Source organism: Rhinatrema bivittatum, chromosome 1 (assembly GCF_901001135.1).
Source record: "Rhinatrema bivittatum chromosome 1, aRhiBiv1.1, whole genome shotgun sequence".
Lineage (NCBI taxonomy): Eukaryota > Metazoa > Chordata > Amphibia > Gymnophiona > Rhinatrematidae > Rhinatrema > Rhinatrema bivittatum.
The window spans coordinates 98,370,352-98,386,259 of record NC_042615.1 but is presented as its reverse complement, the minus strand read 5'-3'; the positions used below and the strand labels follow the sequence as shown (position 1 = coordinate 98,386,259).

Here is a 15,908-nt window from a genome sequence, read left to right as displayed (position 1 = left end):
AAAAACTTAGGGTGAGTGCAGAGTACCGCCCGGTCCTGCAGGAGTTTAGTGTAAGGCGGATAGGTAACTAAGGCCTGAAGTTCACTAACCCTGCGAGCCGAAGTGATAGCCAAAAGGAATAACACTTTCCATGTGAGATATTTTAGGTCTCAGGAGTGAAGAGGTTCGAAAGGTGGTTTCATAAGGCGACCAAGAACCAAATTAAGGTCCCAAGATGGGGCCGGAGGACGTAAAGGTGGCTTCAAATGGAGCAAGCCTTTAAGAAAGCGTGTAACAAGGGGTTGTACTGAAATAGGGACACCCCCGATACCTTTGTGGAAGGCGGCTACCGCACTGACATGCATTCTAATGGAAGAGGTCTTTAGACCTGATTCTGATAGATGCCAGAGATAGTCCAAGAATTTAGAAATTGGACAGGAAAGGGGATCAAGGGACTGAGAAGTGCACCATGATGTATACCTTTTCCATTTGTAGGAATAAGATTTCCTTGTGGAAGGCTTTCGTGAAGCGATCAGGACACGAGAAACTGAATCTGAAAGGTTAAAAGGCTGAAGGACTAACCTTTCAACATCCATGCCGTCAGGTACAAGGCTTGGAGGTTGGGATGGAGGAGGCATCCGTCGTTTTGAGTGATCAGATGCGGGTCCTTTCCCAGAGGAATGTGCCTGCGGATGGAGAGATCCTGGAGTATGGGAAACCACACTTGGCGTGGCCAGTGCGGTGCTATCAGGATCATAGTTCCCCTGTCCTGACGCAGCTTCACGAGAGTCTTCGACAGAAGAGGAAGTGGAGGGAATGCATAGAGCAGACCGGTTGTCCACGTGAAGGAGAATGCATCCCTCGGCCGAGAGTGCTGGCTCCGAATGAGAGAGCAGTAATTGTCTACTTTGTGGTTCTGAGGGGACGCAAAGAGGTCTATGTGGGGATAACCCCATTTGTGAAACAGAGAGGTCGCTACCAAGGGGTCGAGTGACCACTCGTGTGGTTGGAAGACACGGCTCAGCTGGTCTGCCAATACATTGTCTACTCCCGGCAGGTAGGTGGCCCTGAGGTACATAGAGTGGGAGATGGCTTCTGCCCAAATCTGCGCAGCTTCCTGACACAGAAGGAAGGAGCCTGTGCCTCCCTGCTTGTTTATGTACCACATGGCCACCTGGTTGTTCGTCTGAATTAAGATTGCGTGGTTCGATAGGCAATCCTGAAAAGTCCTGAGAGCATAGCGAATTGCTCGCAGCTCCAGGAAATTTATCTGGTGTTTGGCTTCCTCTAGTGACCAGAATCCTTGAGTTTGTAAATTGTTTACATGGGCTCCCCAACCGATGTTGGAAGCGTCGGTGGTGAGGATTATCTGAGGGTCTGGTGGAAGAAAAGGCAAGCCCTGTAGGAGGTTGAATTGATTTGTCCACCAGGAAAGAGACAGACGGAGTGCATCGGTGATGCGAACAATGGAGGACAGAGGCTGAACAGCTTGGGTCCATTGCAATCTCAGGGTCCATTGTGTGACTCTCATGGCCAGACGAGCCATAGGAGTCACACAAACTGAGGAGGCCAAGTGTCCCAGTAGAATGAGGAAGTGGCGAGCTGTAGCTGTAGGTTGAGACTGCAGCTGGCGAGCTAGGGACACAAGGGTTTGAACCCATGGATGAGGAAGGAAGGCTTTTGCCTGTAAGGTGTCCAAGTCTTCCCCAATGAAGGATAAGGTCTGAGATGGGACTAAGTAGGATTTCTCGTAATTGACAAGAAACCCTAGAGAAAGCAGAGTTTGAATTGTTAGGGTCAGGAAGGACCGAGCAATTTGCTGGGTTGGGGCCCTGATTAACCAATCGTCCAGGTAGGGGTAGACGTGGACACCTTCCTTCCTGAGAAAAGCTGCAACCACCACAAGGCATTTGGTGAAAACTCGTGGTGCAGATGCCAGGCCAAAAGGGAGCACTCGGTATTGGTAGTGATTTCGGCCTACTAAAAAACGGAGGTATTTGCGATGAGACTGAGCTATCGCAATGTGAGTATAGGCATCTTTTAGGTCTAGAGAGCATAGCCAGTCCCCTCTTTGCAGCAGAGGGAGAAGCGAGCCCAGGGTTACCATCTTGAACTTCTCTCTGTGAATGTACTTGTTGAGGGCTCGTAAGTCCAGGATTGGTCGAAGTCCTCCTGACTTTTTTGGGATCAGAAAGCACCTGGAGTAGAACCCTAGTCCTTGTTGTGAGGGAGGAACGGGTTCTATAGCGTTTGACTGGAGGAGAAGGGAAACCTCCTGCTCTAGAATAATAGAGTGATCGGTGAGTCTCCACGCCTGCAGGGGTGGGGAGTCCGAAGGGAGAGTCAGGAAGTTGAGGTGGTAACCCTGTGCAATTATCGCTATCACCCATTGATCTATGGTGATATGCTGCCATTTTTCTAGAAAGTGGCTTAACCGACCTCCTACTGGTATAGTTGGAAGAGGGATTTGGCATCTGCTCTCTAATTGAAAGTCAAAAACCCGATGCAGGGCCGGGTTGTGGAGCTGCTGCGGGTTTTTGTTTTCGAGACTGACGAGGCTGAGTTTTATGGTAAGGCCTCGCAGGCCTAGATTTCGCTAGTGGGGGATAATACTTCCGTGGACGGAAGAATGATTTTTTTGAGTCCTTCTTAAATGGTTGTTTAGAAGGCAAGTCAGAAGGAATAGATGAGAGCTGTTTTAGTGTCTCATGATGATCCTTCAGTTCTGCAACAATTTGCTGAATTTGCTCACCAAATAAATTATCCCCTAGGCAGGGCAAATCAGAGAGCCTGTCCTGAAGTTCCGGGCGAAGGTCAGACGACTTAAGCCAAGCCCAGCATCTGGCAGAGATGGCCGTAGCAGAAAGTCTAGTGGAAGCATCAAAGATGTCATAAGCTGTTCTTTTCATGCTTCCCAGCTTCAAACCCTTTATTTAGTAGGGACTGAAGCTGTGGCTAGAACTGCTCTGGTAAGGCATCTGAATACTCTTGCATCTGTTTCAGGATGACCCTATTGTATTGGGTCATATACAATTGATAAGAAGCTATTCTGGAAATTAGCATAGCTCCTTGGTATACTTTCCTACCTATACTATCTAGGAATTTATTTTCCTTAGTAGGAGGTATGGAAGAATGTGGCTTTAATCTTTTAGCTTTCTTTTGAGCTGATTCTACCACAACAGAGTGATGATCTAATTGTGGTTTCTGAAAGCCAGGTGCTGACTGTACAAGATAAGTAGAGTCAGCTTTTTTGTTCACTGGAGCAACAGAACCAGGAGATTCCCAATTCTTTTTTAGAAGGTCCAGAAAAACCTGATGAATTGGAATAGAGGTGATGACTTTAGGGGCATCCAAGAATTGGAGCAACTCCATCATCTGGTGCCTGTCATCTTGTTCTGATTGAAGCTGAAAAGGGACCAACTCCGACATGTCCTTCACAAAATTTATGAAAGAGAGGTCCTCAGGGGGAGAACGCTTTCTACTCTCCGCAGGAGAGGGTGGTGAAGGCAAATCATCGGTGTCAGTAGAGGTATCATCACCCCAGGTGTCATAAGGATCAGGCTGCTGACCTGTAGTACATGAGGGGGCTGTATACCTGAAGGCCCCGGTTGAGGCTCCGAGAGATTCGAAGGAGTTACCGGGGGTATCGAGAATTTCCTCGATGGAATCGGTGCCGGCATCGAAGGAATCGGTGCAGTCATCGAAAATCTTGGTGGAGCTTATGTGCATATCGCCCCCGAGGAATGTATCGGTGGCGAGGGACGACAAGGCACCGATGGAACTACCCCCGAAGGGGGAATTCGGTACAGTGTTTCTCCACCTGATGAGAAGGCTGTCGGTGACCCGGGTGTTGCCGGTGGAAGGGCATTCATAAGCGCTTCCATCCGAGCAAGCAGCGGTGCCAGTGCTGCTGGAATCGGGTCGGTGACCGGTTCCACTCTCGGTGCCGGGGTCGGTGCCGAAGGAGTCTGGAACCGTAGCATCGCCTTATCGATGGCCTCCTGGACCAGCCGGTCCAGTTCTACCCGGAGACCTGGGGTAACAAGACCCGGCTCTACGGGAGAGGGAGGCTGAGGCTGAGCAGGAGGGACCACCGTCACCGGTGGAATCGCGGCTCCCAAACCCCGGAGGGGTGAGGGTTGCCTCGGTGTCTGCGAGACAGGAGTGGACGGTGTCACTTCTGGTCGAGACTTCTTCGACGGAGGCTCGGGCAGCTCGGAGGTCGATGACTTTGATTCCTCCACGGTCCGAGACTTATGATGTCGATGGCGATGTTTGTCTTTCCAATCCCCTCTATCTTCGGGGGAAGGGACAGGCGTCGATGGCTGTGAAGACGTCGATCGCGGACGGTCACCGGGAGGCTGTCGATGATGATGGGACTTCGACGGTGCCAGTTCCGATGACGTCGATGCAATCGATGGCGTCGGAGTGTGAGCATGGAAAAGGAGTCCCATCTTCTCCATTCTAGCTTTGCGACCTTTTGGTGTCATTAAGGCACATTTGGTGCAAGTCAGGACATCATGCTCACTCCCTAAACACAAAACACAGACTCTATGTGGGTCTGTGATGGACATAGTACGTGTGCAGTCCGGGCATCGACGGAACCCCGACGCCATGGCCATAGGCCAAAAATTTAGCCGCGGGACAGTCGACTGCCAACAGGCCTCGAGGGCCAAATTCGACGGTAGTCTACAAAAACGACGGCAAAAAACTTACCGAAGTACCGCAGAGTAAAAATTGAAGAAGGGAGACCCCTGAGGGGCAATTTTTTCTTCAAGAATAAAGTTGAAGAGATTCCTGTCAGGAATGTGGTAAGAGCTCCTTAACCGCGTGGCAACTGCTACGCGGATAAAAGAAGACTGAAGGGAGACCCCTGCTGGCTACAGGGTTAGTGCCGTGCTGGGCATGCCCAGTAGGGGCCAGTCAAAGTTCCTGAAACTTTGACAGAAGTTTTCCGTGGTTGGGCTCCATCCTCAATGTCACCCATTTGTGAGGACAACCATCCTGCTTGTCCTGTGAGAAATGTATTTAAAGATTTGGTAGGCCTGATTGACAAACTGAAGAGTAGTAAATCACCTGGACTGGATGGTATGCACCTTTTCTGAAGATACTAAAAAATGAAATTTCAGATCTATTAGTAACAATTTGTAACCTATCATTAAAATCATCCATTGTTCCTGAAGATCGGAGGGTGGCTAATGTAACCTCAATATTTATAAAGGGCTCTGGGGATGTTCCAGGAAACTACAGACCAGTTAGCCTGACTTCAGTGCCAGGAAAAATAGTGGAAAGTGTTCTAAAGATCAAAATCACAGAACAAATAGCAAGTAGGGATGTGCATTATTAACCACTATCAGTTCGGGCTTCGTTTTCGATCCCCTGCGGGAAATTTTGTTTTTCCCCCGGTTTTTTTTTTTTTTTCATGGGTCCCGATTTTTGTGTTAGCGCACACTAATGGGAGTTAAAGTTCATTAACTCCTGTTAGTGCACACTAACACGAACTATGAATTTTTCCGAAATTTCAGAAAAATTCTGTTTGTTTCTCAGTGCTCACGAACCATTATAAATTAGAAAATTTCGTTGAAATTGTCTAATTCATGAAAAACAAATGCACATCTCTGATAGAAAGACATGGTTTAATAGAAGAAAGTCAGCATGGCTTTACCCAAGGCAAGTCTTGTGTCACAAATCTGCTTCACTTTTTGAAGGGGTTAATAAACATGTAGATATAGGTGAACTGGTAGATGTAGTGTATTTAGATTTTCAGAAGGCATATGACAAAAGTTCATCATGAGAGGCTTCTAAGAAAAGTAAAAAGTCATTGGATAGGTAGCGATGTCCTTTTGTGGATTACAAACTGGTTAAAAGACAGGAGGATTAAATGGACAATTTTCTCAGTAGAGGAGGGTGGGCAGTGGAGTGCCTCAGAGATCTGTACAGGGACCAGTGCTTTTCAATATATTTATAAATGATCTGGAAAGGAATACAAGTGAGGTAATCAAATTTGCAGATGATAAAAAATTATTCAGGGTAGTTAAATCACAGGTGGAGTGTGATAAATTGCAGGAGGACTTGTGAGACTGGAAAATTGGGCATCCAGATGGCAGATGACATTTAATGTGGATCAGTGCAAGGTGATGCATAAAGGGAAAAATAACCTATGCTATAGTTACACGATGTTAGGTTCCATATTAGGAGCTACCACCCAGGAAAGAGATCTAGGCGTCATAGTGGATAATACAGTCAAAAAAGCAAACAGAATATTAGGTATTATTAGGAAGGGAATGGTGAATAAAACGGAAAATGTCATAATGCCTCTGTATCGCTCCATGGTGAGATCGCGCCTTGAATACAGTGTACAATTCTGGTCATCTCATCTCATCTCAAAAAAGATATACTTGTGATGGAGAAGGTATAGAGAAGGGCAACCAAAATGATAGAGAGGATGGAACAGCTCCCCTATGAGGAAAGACTAAAGAAGTTAGGGCTGTTCAGCTTGGAGAAGAGATGGCTGAGGGGGGATACGATAGATGTTTTTAAAATCATGAGAGGTCTAGATCGGGTAAATGTGAATCAGTTATTTACTCTTTCAGATAATAGAAGGACTAGGGGGGCACTCCATGAAGTTAGCATATAGCACATTTAAAACTAATCGAAGAAAATTCTTTTTCATTCAACGCACAATTAAACTCTGGAATTTGCCACCAGGGGATGTGGTTAGTGCAGTTAGTGTAGCTGGATTTAAAAAAGGTTTGGATAAGTTCTTGGAGGAGAAGTCCATTACCTGCTATTAATCAAGATGACTTAGGAAATGGCCTCTGTTACTACTGGCATCAGAAGCATGGGATCTTCTTAGTTTTTGGGTACTTGCCAGGTACTTGAAGCCTGGATTGCCCATGGTTGGAAACAGGATGCTGGGCTTGATGGACCCATGGTCTGACCCAGTATGGCAATTTCTTATGTTCTTATGACTTTTTGCAATGCTCAGCCCTATCTTTCCCCAGTGCCGAGGAAGCTGAAGAGCCTGATGTCTTTGAGAGCGCCGACACAGGAGATGGCCTACCACCGGCTCCTCTCTCCCTGGACAAACCCGCAGGGGGCTTGAATAGGGACAGCATGTTGCGCGATTCCCCTTAGCCCCTAGGTGTCGACGCCTCCGATGCCAGAGTGGATGGAGGAGACATTTTGGGACCAAAGAGGTTTCTCCATCTTATCCAGCCGGGCACAATGGCCCTTGGAGGTCATCTGATCAAACATCTGACACCCTCGGACGTCGTGTGATGTTCCCAGGCAGAGGATACAAACCTCGTGCGTTTCGGTAATCGACATGGTCCACGGGCACCGAAAACCGGACAACGCCATGAAAAACAGCTGGCGAGTGATAGATGGCTGGCAGCCACCGAGGAGCAATATGTCGGGAATCAACCACAAAGAAGATAAAAATAAACCTACCACACCACCAAAGGGATACCGACCAGAGAAGGGGGGACCAGACACTGAAAACCCGCAAAACAGGGTAAGAAAATTGGAGAAACACACACTACAAAAGCAGAGCTCCACCACCGTGAGGCAACTAACACCACGGAAAAAAAGAGACTGAAGGGGGATCCCACATGGATAGTGGCATGCTGGGCATGCTCAGTGTGCCAGTCAAAGTTCTAGAAACTTTGACAAAAGTTTTCAATGCCGGGCTCCATCTGATGATATCACCCATCTGTGAGGACTATCATCCTGCTTGTCCTCGGAGAATATTTTGAATACATTTTAAGAGCCAACGTTTTGCTAATAAAATAGAACATAGTCCACAAATACCTTTTGTACTGTCTAATCTTGCCACAACTTTTTGTTCTGATACATTCCAGATGATAACCAGATTATCTGCACTTGCACTTGTAAACAAATCAGGATTGTGCGGACACCAGGAGATAGCTGTGATTGTCTTCTTATGCTCAGACATAATTGCTCGAAGTTTGAATTCATTATAGCGGTGATCCAGCTAAAAATAAATAAATAAATTTGAAAAACATATTTCAGTATGTTTTCATTTGGAGTCTACAAACTATGCAGTTGACTGGTGAGAAACACTGAATAAAATACAAGTGTATCGTATGAAGATTTACGCATAAAAATATACCGCCAAATTGCAGTAGGTATAATAAAAAAAAATGTTTTACCAACATCTCAATTTACAGGATGCTTAAGCAATAATAAACAAACTGGAGAGCATTATTAAGCAATTAAGGTCCTGATGCCAAAGGTTGTTAATCTGTCAGAGTACTATTTTACAGTAAATATTTTGGTCTTTATTATTATTATTACTGACAACATTTGATTGTTAATGGCTGCAGTTTTCAGAGGTTTCAAACAGTTCTAATATTCAGGCTAGGAAAGAAAAATATAGCAACATAGTAAATGCCGGCAGATAAAGACCCAAATGTTCCATCCAGTCTGCCCAGCAAGTTGCTTGGATGGCAACTGCCGTTCCGTGCAGATTACCCTCATGCCTTCTGTTAAGGGTAGTTACTACTGGAAACAAGAAAAAGGACGTAAGAACACCACACTGGTGCTACTAGAGTTATAAAACTTGCAGCAACATATCATATAATGTCAAATGATAACAAACATATAAAATAAATGTAATTATAAACCATGTATAGTAAATTGTAAGACATAATAGAATTGGTTCTAAAATATGTTAAGTGTCCCAACATGGCCATGTTTCAGAATATCCACCTGCATCAGGATAAACCTTGCAAGAATTTTCTTAAAAACATATGAGGGAGTAGCAGCAAAGTTCTGTGTATAAGCCTTGGCATCTAAAAAAGCTGTAACACTGGATTTACTACAGGCATTTCCCTTTTAGTAAATCGAGTTTTAAAAACTCTGCTGGTGCTTGCATTAAAATCGGGCTTTACGATTCAATTTTGATATTTATTTATTTATTTAAATTCTTTTAATATACCGATGCTCAAGACCAGGTCTTATCGGACCGGTTTACAATAAACTAGGGGGAACCAGTTAACAGAGAAAGCAAAAGTTACATTATAACAGGGAACGTGGAACTAGGCTGTTAGAGAAAAGATAGGTTAAACAAATTCTAACTGGAGAGAAGGGCAAAAAGCAGGAGAGGGTGCTTACAGGATAAGAATTATGTACAAATTTACATAGTGTATATGAATTAAGCAAGTTATAAGATAGTGCAATTATAACTTAATAGAACTTAATAGATATAATAATAATAATAGATATAACTTAATAGAACCCTTGCAGACCAATTTTAAAATGAGTGAGTGCCCATATGTGCACATATAGACGCAAAAGCGGAGATAAGCTGGAATTTTAAATCATGCATGCACTTGCGCGGGTATAATTTAAAATATGCCTACCGTGCATAAGTACGCTCCTAATTTTAAGAGGTTACTTGAGCAAGCCTACTTCGCGTTATCTTCCATAGAACTTTTCCGGCTTTAAGGCATGTATGTAAGCAAATTTTAAAACTTGCTCACTCGAGGGGCATTCCCAGTTTTTCCAATTAGTCCACTAGTTTGCCAGATCCCTCTATTTCTTCATCCTGCACACCACCCCAGTTGACCCGGACCTCTCACCTTGTCCCATAAACCCTAAAACATGAGATCTACAGACTTGCTCTTCATGAGGAACAGCAGTAGTTACACAGTTAACAAGCCAATACACGCTGTGGCCTCCAGTTTTAAAATATGGAGTTACACGTATAAGTGTTGGCCAGGTCCCGAAACACCTATGTCCCGCCCCTTTTCTGCACCCTTTTTTTTGGCACATTCACAAGTAAATATGCTCATATTTTGCAGCTTTTAAAATCCACATTGCTCGCGTGCAGCCCACATACATGCATATGTGGATATTTTTCCACGAGCAATGCTTTTAAAATCAACCACTTTGTATTTGAAACTTTTGGGGTTTTTTTACTTATTTACAGAATTTTCAATTGTACAACAAGAAATATTTTGCGGTACAAGAAAGGTTTGTTTAAGAAAACAAATAAGAAAAAAGGAGTATATAGAAAATTGATCATAAAACAAAGTTTATAACTGGAGAGACAGATGATACCAATTAGGCAAGTAATTTTAAATACCAGAAGTACTCCAAAACCAATATTCTAATATGTCGATAAATCTCTCTACACTGGATTTGTCATCAACAACCCTTTTTAACTGCACAGAATCATAAAAAATAAATTTGTTCCCTTAAAATACCACAACACATTTGCAGGTAAAACATTTTTTAAAAAGGGATGCTCTTAATCGCAAGACTAGGGGTTTTAGTTGAAGAAAGGATTTTCGCTGCATCTGTATGGACTTAGGAAAATCAGGAAAAACATTTACCTTATCTTCCAAACACTGAAGTGATGTATTCTTGAAAAAAAGTTTCATTACTAAATCCCTATCCATTTCTAGAGCAAAGGAAACTTAAAATAATGAAGTATACAAAATTAAGAAAGCTAAACAGCAAAAAAAACTTCCTTACCAGCTTTCTGAGACAAGAGACATGGAAGAGATCACTGGAGTACAGTAAAACTTCAAACACTTAAAAAGAAATGAGGTCAATATTCAAAAGCATTTAACCAGCTAAGTTCCAGACTTAGCTAGACAAATTTGATATGTACATCAACTGCTACGCTTTAGCTGGATAAGTGATAATCCAGTTAAAACGTAACTAGATTAAAAAAAGCAGACGAAGGGCATTCTGGGACAGAAAACAATTATCCAGTTATCTTAGCCAATATTCAACGATATCTGGCTAACCCCTAAATTTATCAAAATGCTATAAATTTCGCATGAATAACACCCGTGATAAACGGACGTGGCCAGTTTAATTTTTGAGGAACTGGAAGGTGCGCTATTTTCCCACAACGCACATTAAATTTATGATACCCGCGATTGTTTTGGGCTGCTCTAAAAGAGCAGAGAGCGCGAGTGAGAGAGAGACAGAAAATATAAGGCTCTCATATTAGTCAACTATTTATATCACTATAAAAGGGTCAACTAATAACTCGAGGTGAGGTTTTGGTGGTGGTCCAAGGTTTGAAGGGTAGTTTCAAATGCACAGTCAGAGGTACGGACAGCACAGTACACATCAGTGAAGATTTGATATGATTTGGAATGAGAAAAGGTACAAAAAGATGAGATTTGTACATTGTACTCTCTCCCTAGCTTGATAGCACCCAGGTTTCAGGCATATCACACAGCTTAACGCCAGGAAAAAAGGTGTAGTTATTTCTAGTGTTAAAATGTGCGATAACGTGCATTACGCTATCGCACACAACGATAACATCCCTCATTTTTCATAAACCCCGCCCAAACCCGCTCCGTGCAGGTTACCCCATGTCTCTCAAGGGTAGTAATTGCCGCTCCGTGCAGGTTACCCCCATGTCTCTCTTAAGGGTAGGAACTGCCGCTCCGTGCAGGTTACCCCCATGTTTCATTTAAGAGTAGTAACTGCCGCTCCGTGCAGGTTACCCCCATGTCTCTCTTAAGGGAAGTAACTGCCGCTCTGTGCAGGTTACCCCCCATGTCTCTCTTAAGGGTAGTAACTGCCGCTCCATGCAGGTTACCCCCATGTCTCTCTTAAGGGTAGTAACTGCCGCTCCATGCAGGTTACCCCCATGTTTCTCTTAAGGGTAGTAACTGCCACTCCGTGCCAGTTACGTTTTTTATTTATTCCCATCCTCTAGCCTTTTAGGAATCCACAGTGTTTATCCCATCCCAGCTGGGGTTTTGGGATTCAGGAGGATGTCCGGGGTGGAATAGACATTACGTGTGGGTGGGGAAGGAATTGTGATTTTGCAGCACTGAAACAGGAAAAAGGGGTGGCAGCTTCAGGGCACTAGCGCCTGCTACATTTTTTTTTTAATTTGGTGAGTTGGGGAGAGGAAATCAGGCACCTCACCTGCACTTATTTGTAAGTGCTTTCTGGGGTAAGGGGCTGGGGGTTCAGGCATGAAGGCCCCAATGTTTGGGTTTTTTAAGTTCTATTTTGCAGCTACTTAACCAATTATATTTTGAATATATTTATTTAAAACATTTTAATATCACATCTTCTATTTTGTTCAGTGCACAGTACAGAATTAAAACATTCATAATCAAATCACACACTTAATAAAGCATACAGAATGAAACATAATATAAAATCAGACAAACATCAAAAAAATCAACCAATCATTCCTCAGCTCCATAAGCCTCACTAAATCCAATGCCTTCACATGTTTCGGTAATATTTTTATATCCCTCTCCTCATGCAATGTCAAGAACAAAGCATTCCAAAGAAGTGGCGCAAAATATGAACAAGCACAGCAGTGTGTTATTTATTTATTTTGGGTATTTAGCTCATGGCTTTCATTGTAACTCAAGGCAAGTTTCATCCATCTGTAACAGAGTTCTGTAGGGAAAGTACAGCCAACAAATGCACACTTGAAGAACGGAGTATACGCTTATGGCGTATATGTCAAAAAGTTATTAGTAAAGGAACAAGAGTTCCTTGAGTTTATGTACTAAAGCAACTATTTTAAATCTAATCCTCATATCTATCGAAAGCCAGTGTAAATTACATATTACAGGTGTAATGTGATCTGAACACTTCAAACAAGTCAACATATGAATCACTGTATGCTGAATTAACTGCAACGCTCTAAGATGCTTCTGAAGCAATCCCATATAAAGGCCATCACAATAGTCTAATAGACCATAAATTATGGCTTGCAGTACTGTCTGAAACAAGCCTGCAGATAACAACCATTTAAGGGGCCTCAATAATTTCAACTTAAATACAGCTTTACCACCTGCGTGATTTAGTTCTTGAAGGATAAACTACAGTCCAACACAACACCCAAATTACAGGCCACATTTACAACCAGAATTCGTAATCCATCATATTCAAATACAGGCAAACATTCTGGTGCTTCTCTACCAATCCATAATAGTTTTTGCCACATTTAATGCTAACATATTTTCCTTAAGCTAATTTTCCACTGCCTCCATACACTTCTTGAAGAATAATTCCCCTATGGAGTTGCTCATTTCTACTAGAATAAAAAATTGAACATGGGCAGCACAAAAAAATGAAAGTTCCTCAGCTTCTGTAAAATTTCACATAAAGGCTGCAGGTATTTATTGAAATAAATAGGAGATAAAAATGAATTTTGGGAGACACCAGAAGAAATAGACATCCAATCTGAAGATACTTCTCCCAACTGCACATATTGGGGCCGATGCAGTAAGAAACACGCTGAAAATGGACACTCCTATTGAGCACCCGTTTTCCTAACGCACACGCGGCCACATCCCCTGAGCACCCGATGCTTTATTTAAATGAGAGGCTTTGTAAAATAGGACGGGCTCAGGGAGAATGGTGCGTCTATAGTGCTCAAATGCATCGGGTGCCCACAATTGCATCGGGCGCTCAATAAGAGCATACATTTTTAATCCCACTTGTTCTCTCTGATTTTGCTGAGGTTGCTTAAGACACCCATAGCTAAACGCCCCTTGCTACGGGCATCTAAATTGTGCATCCAGAAGAATTTTTTTTTAAAATCAAATCAATATACATATATTTTTCAACACCAAAAGCAGAAAGTGTCACAATGATATTAAGTAGGAGGAACCACAGAGGATAGTATTTTTTAAATTTCTCATGAGCCCTCGACTCACAGATTGACCTTACACCATCTCTGGGGCTGGACTTAAATGTGCTGCATTTAAAAGCGTGCGTTGGTTGCCTAGTGATTTTCGGCATATGGGGGGGAGGGGGGTGGTGGAACAGCTAATAGCCCTTTCTACATGGAATTTGCATGTGATGGGCACTACCAGCTACACCTTTGTTTGGGCATGCATTTTGGATGTGCTAATCTCCTGATAGCATCAGGTGCTAGTCTAGCGCGTCCAAAACAAGTGTCCAATCATGTGTAATCCTGTGCACTAAGCCTGGTGCAATTTATTGCATCGGCCCCATTGTTTTCTACTAGTTAGGTAGGAGTAAAGCTAAAACTGACCCACCCACCACAATTCAGGCAAGCTGTGCTAATAGCCCATGAGCCACTGTGTCAAAGGCCAGCACAAGGTCAAGATGACCAAAATCCCAGACTGCACCTAATCCAACTCACATAAAAGGACATCTAACAAAAGAAAGAGATAATGTTTCTGTTCCATGCTTCTTATGAAAACCATATTGACAAACATCTAAAACTGAATTACCCTCCAAGAATTCCTCAAGCTGCTTAACACATTTTTCTAATATTTTGCTTAGCACTGGCAAATTAGATATTGAACAGTAAGTGGATACCATATCCGAAAACAAAGCGTCATCTTTCTGCACCATCCTAATGATCACTTTTTAATGGATAGTGGTATAACCCCCTCACATTCAGGGACTTATTAACCACAGACGAAAGAAAACTATAAGAGGCATCTTTTAAAGTCTTAACCAAACTGAAAGCAGATTTTAAACTTCCCACCATGAAGATAAGTTCATTCAAAGAAATGATTCTAAATGTAGTCCACTCATCTCCCTCACATTCAACAGTATGAAGGGTAGAAACTATGTTATGCCATCCATTCAGATGAATACAAATCCTATCGATCTTATCCATGAAATAACAGGCAAAGAAAGGTAACAAATTTAATGAATGTTTTAGTTAAGTAGCAAGTTATCTGGCCACACATGGTGGGATAACTTTCAAACCAAACTGGTTATCTTAAAATGTAGTTGGTTAGATTTGAATGTTATCTGTCGAAAGGTATACTCACTGGATAACTTTAGGTGGGTACATCCAGGAAAAGTTATACAGCTAACTTAAGCCAGATAACTTGTCTATTCGCCAGCTTTTTGAATACTGGCCTCTAAATAATTTAATGTATAGATACAGTCCCTAGTTTCCTGCGGCAGGTTAAGGTACATTCTATAGCAAAAGTTGGAACATTCTGAGTCAAAGATTACATAAATGAACATAGTTCATTTATGTAATCTTCCTGAATTTATGAAGGACTAAATAATGTAAACCATATTTTACATTATAAAAATAAAGAGGACCATAGTGAGAGGTGTGGAGAGCAGGAAGTTACCTGAGTAACTTCAGCCAGGATATTCAGCAGCACTTACCCCTTCAAATCTGTTGCTGAATAAATCTGGCTAAAAGTTACCCAAGTAACTTTCCGTTAGTGATCTTCACGATCAGACTTTCCCAACTAACTTTACCCAGGTAGTGCATATCAGTGCTACCCTGCTAAAGTTAAGCCCTACCCCAGAACACCCCTCCCCATCCTGCTTTTTATCCAGCTAAATTTTATCCGGATAATGACGTACAAAGGTAAAATTCAATTGATCAGCAGGGCAAAAAATTTAAAATTCAGCATTTGTCCACAGTACTCCAAAAATTACCCAAACCAACCCTTTTGAAAATTAACTTCAAAGTGGTTTTTCAATCTTTATTGTGTGGCTGGCTAATTGATTTGTTTGTTTGTTTTTTCTGTTTGTTTTAGATATGGGAGAAGGGATTTCAGATGTATGCGCGAGGGAGGGTAAAAGCGAATAAGGAATAGGTTAGACAGAGAGAGGGGATTAGGAAAAAGTGGACAAGGGATCTCAGGGATTGAGGTGGAGGAGTATCAGGGATGAAAGAGATAGAAAAAATAGAAACATCGGGAGACAAACAAAGTGGGGAGAAGATAGAGGAAAATCTTGGATTGGGGAGGAAGGAAGGACTGGAAGACAGAATAGAGGGATTGTGGTGAGAGGATAAGAGAGATATGAGGGATCAGGAGGGAGGATGGAGAAGAAAGGATGATCTGGAATGGAGGAGCAAGACCAAGAGGAATATTTAGAATTAGGAGCGAAAGAGAGTAGGGCCTTCTCTCTCTCCTCACCACCAAATGTGAACCTTCCTCTTTTATCCTGCCTGC

General features: G+C 42.7%; 1 protein-coding gene across 6 annotated transcripts in view; it reads right to left on the bottom strand.

Moving 5' to 3' along the window:
• Window positions 1–15,908, bottom strand: part of WDR17 (WD repeat domain 17) — a 533,217-nt gene that overhangs the window by 383,082 nt on the left and 134,227 nt on the right. For all 6 annotated transcript variants that reach the window (XR_003852810.1, XM_029578099.1, XM_029577946.1 and 3 more), the window contains one exon: window positions 7,792–7,975. Coding sequence is in view for 5 of the 6 variants with exons in the window: in XM_029578099.1 (XP_029433959.1) it covers window positions 7,792–7,975 (184 nt within the window). In the remaining variant the exon portion in view is untranslated. The remainder of the gene's footprint in view (window positions 1–7,791; window positions 7,976–15,908) is intronic.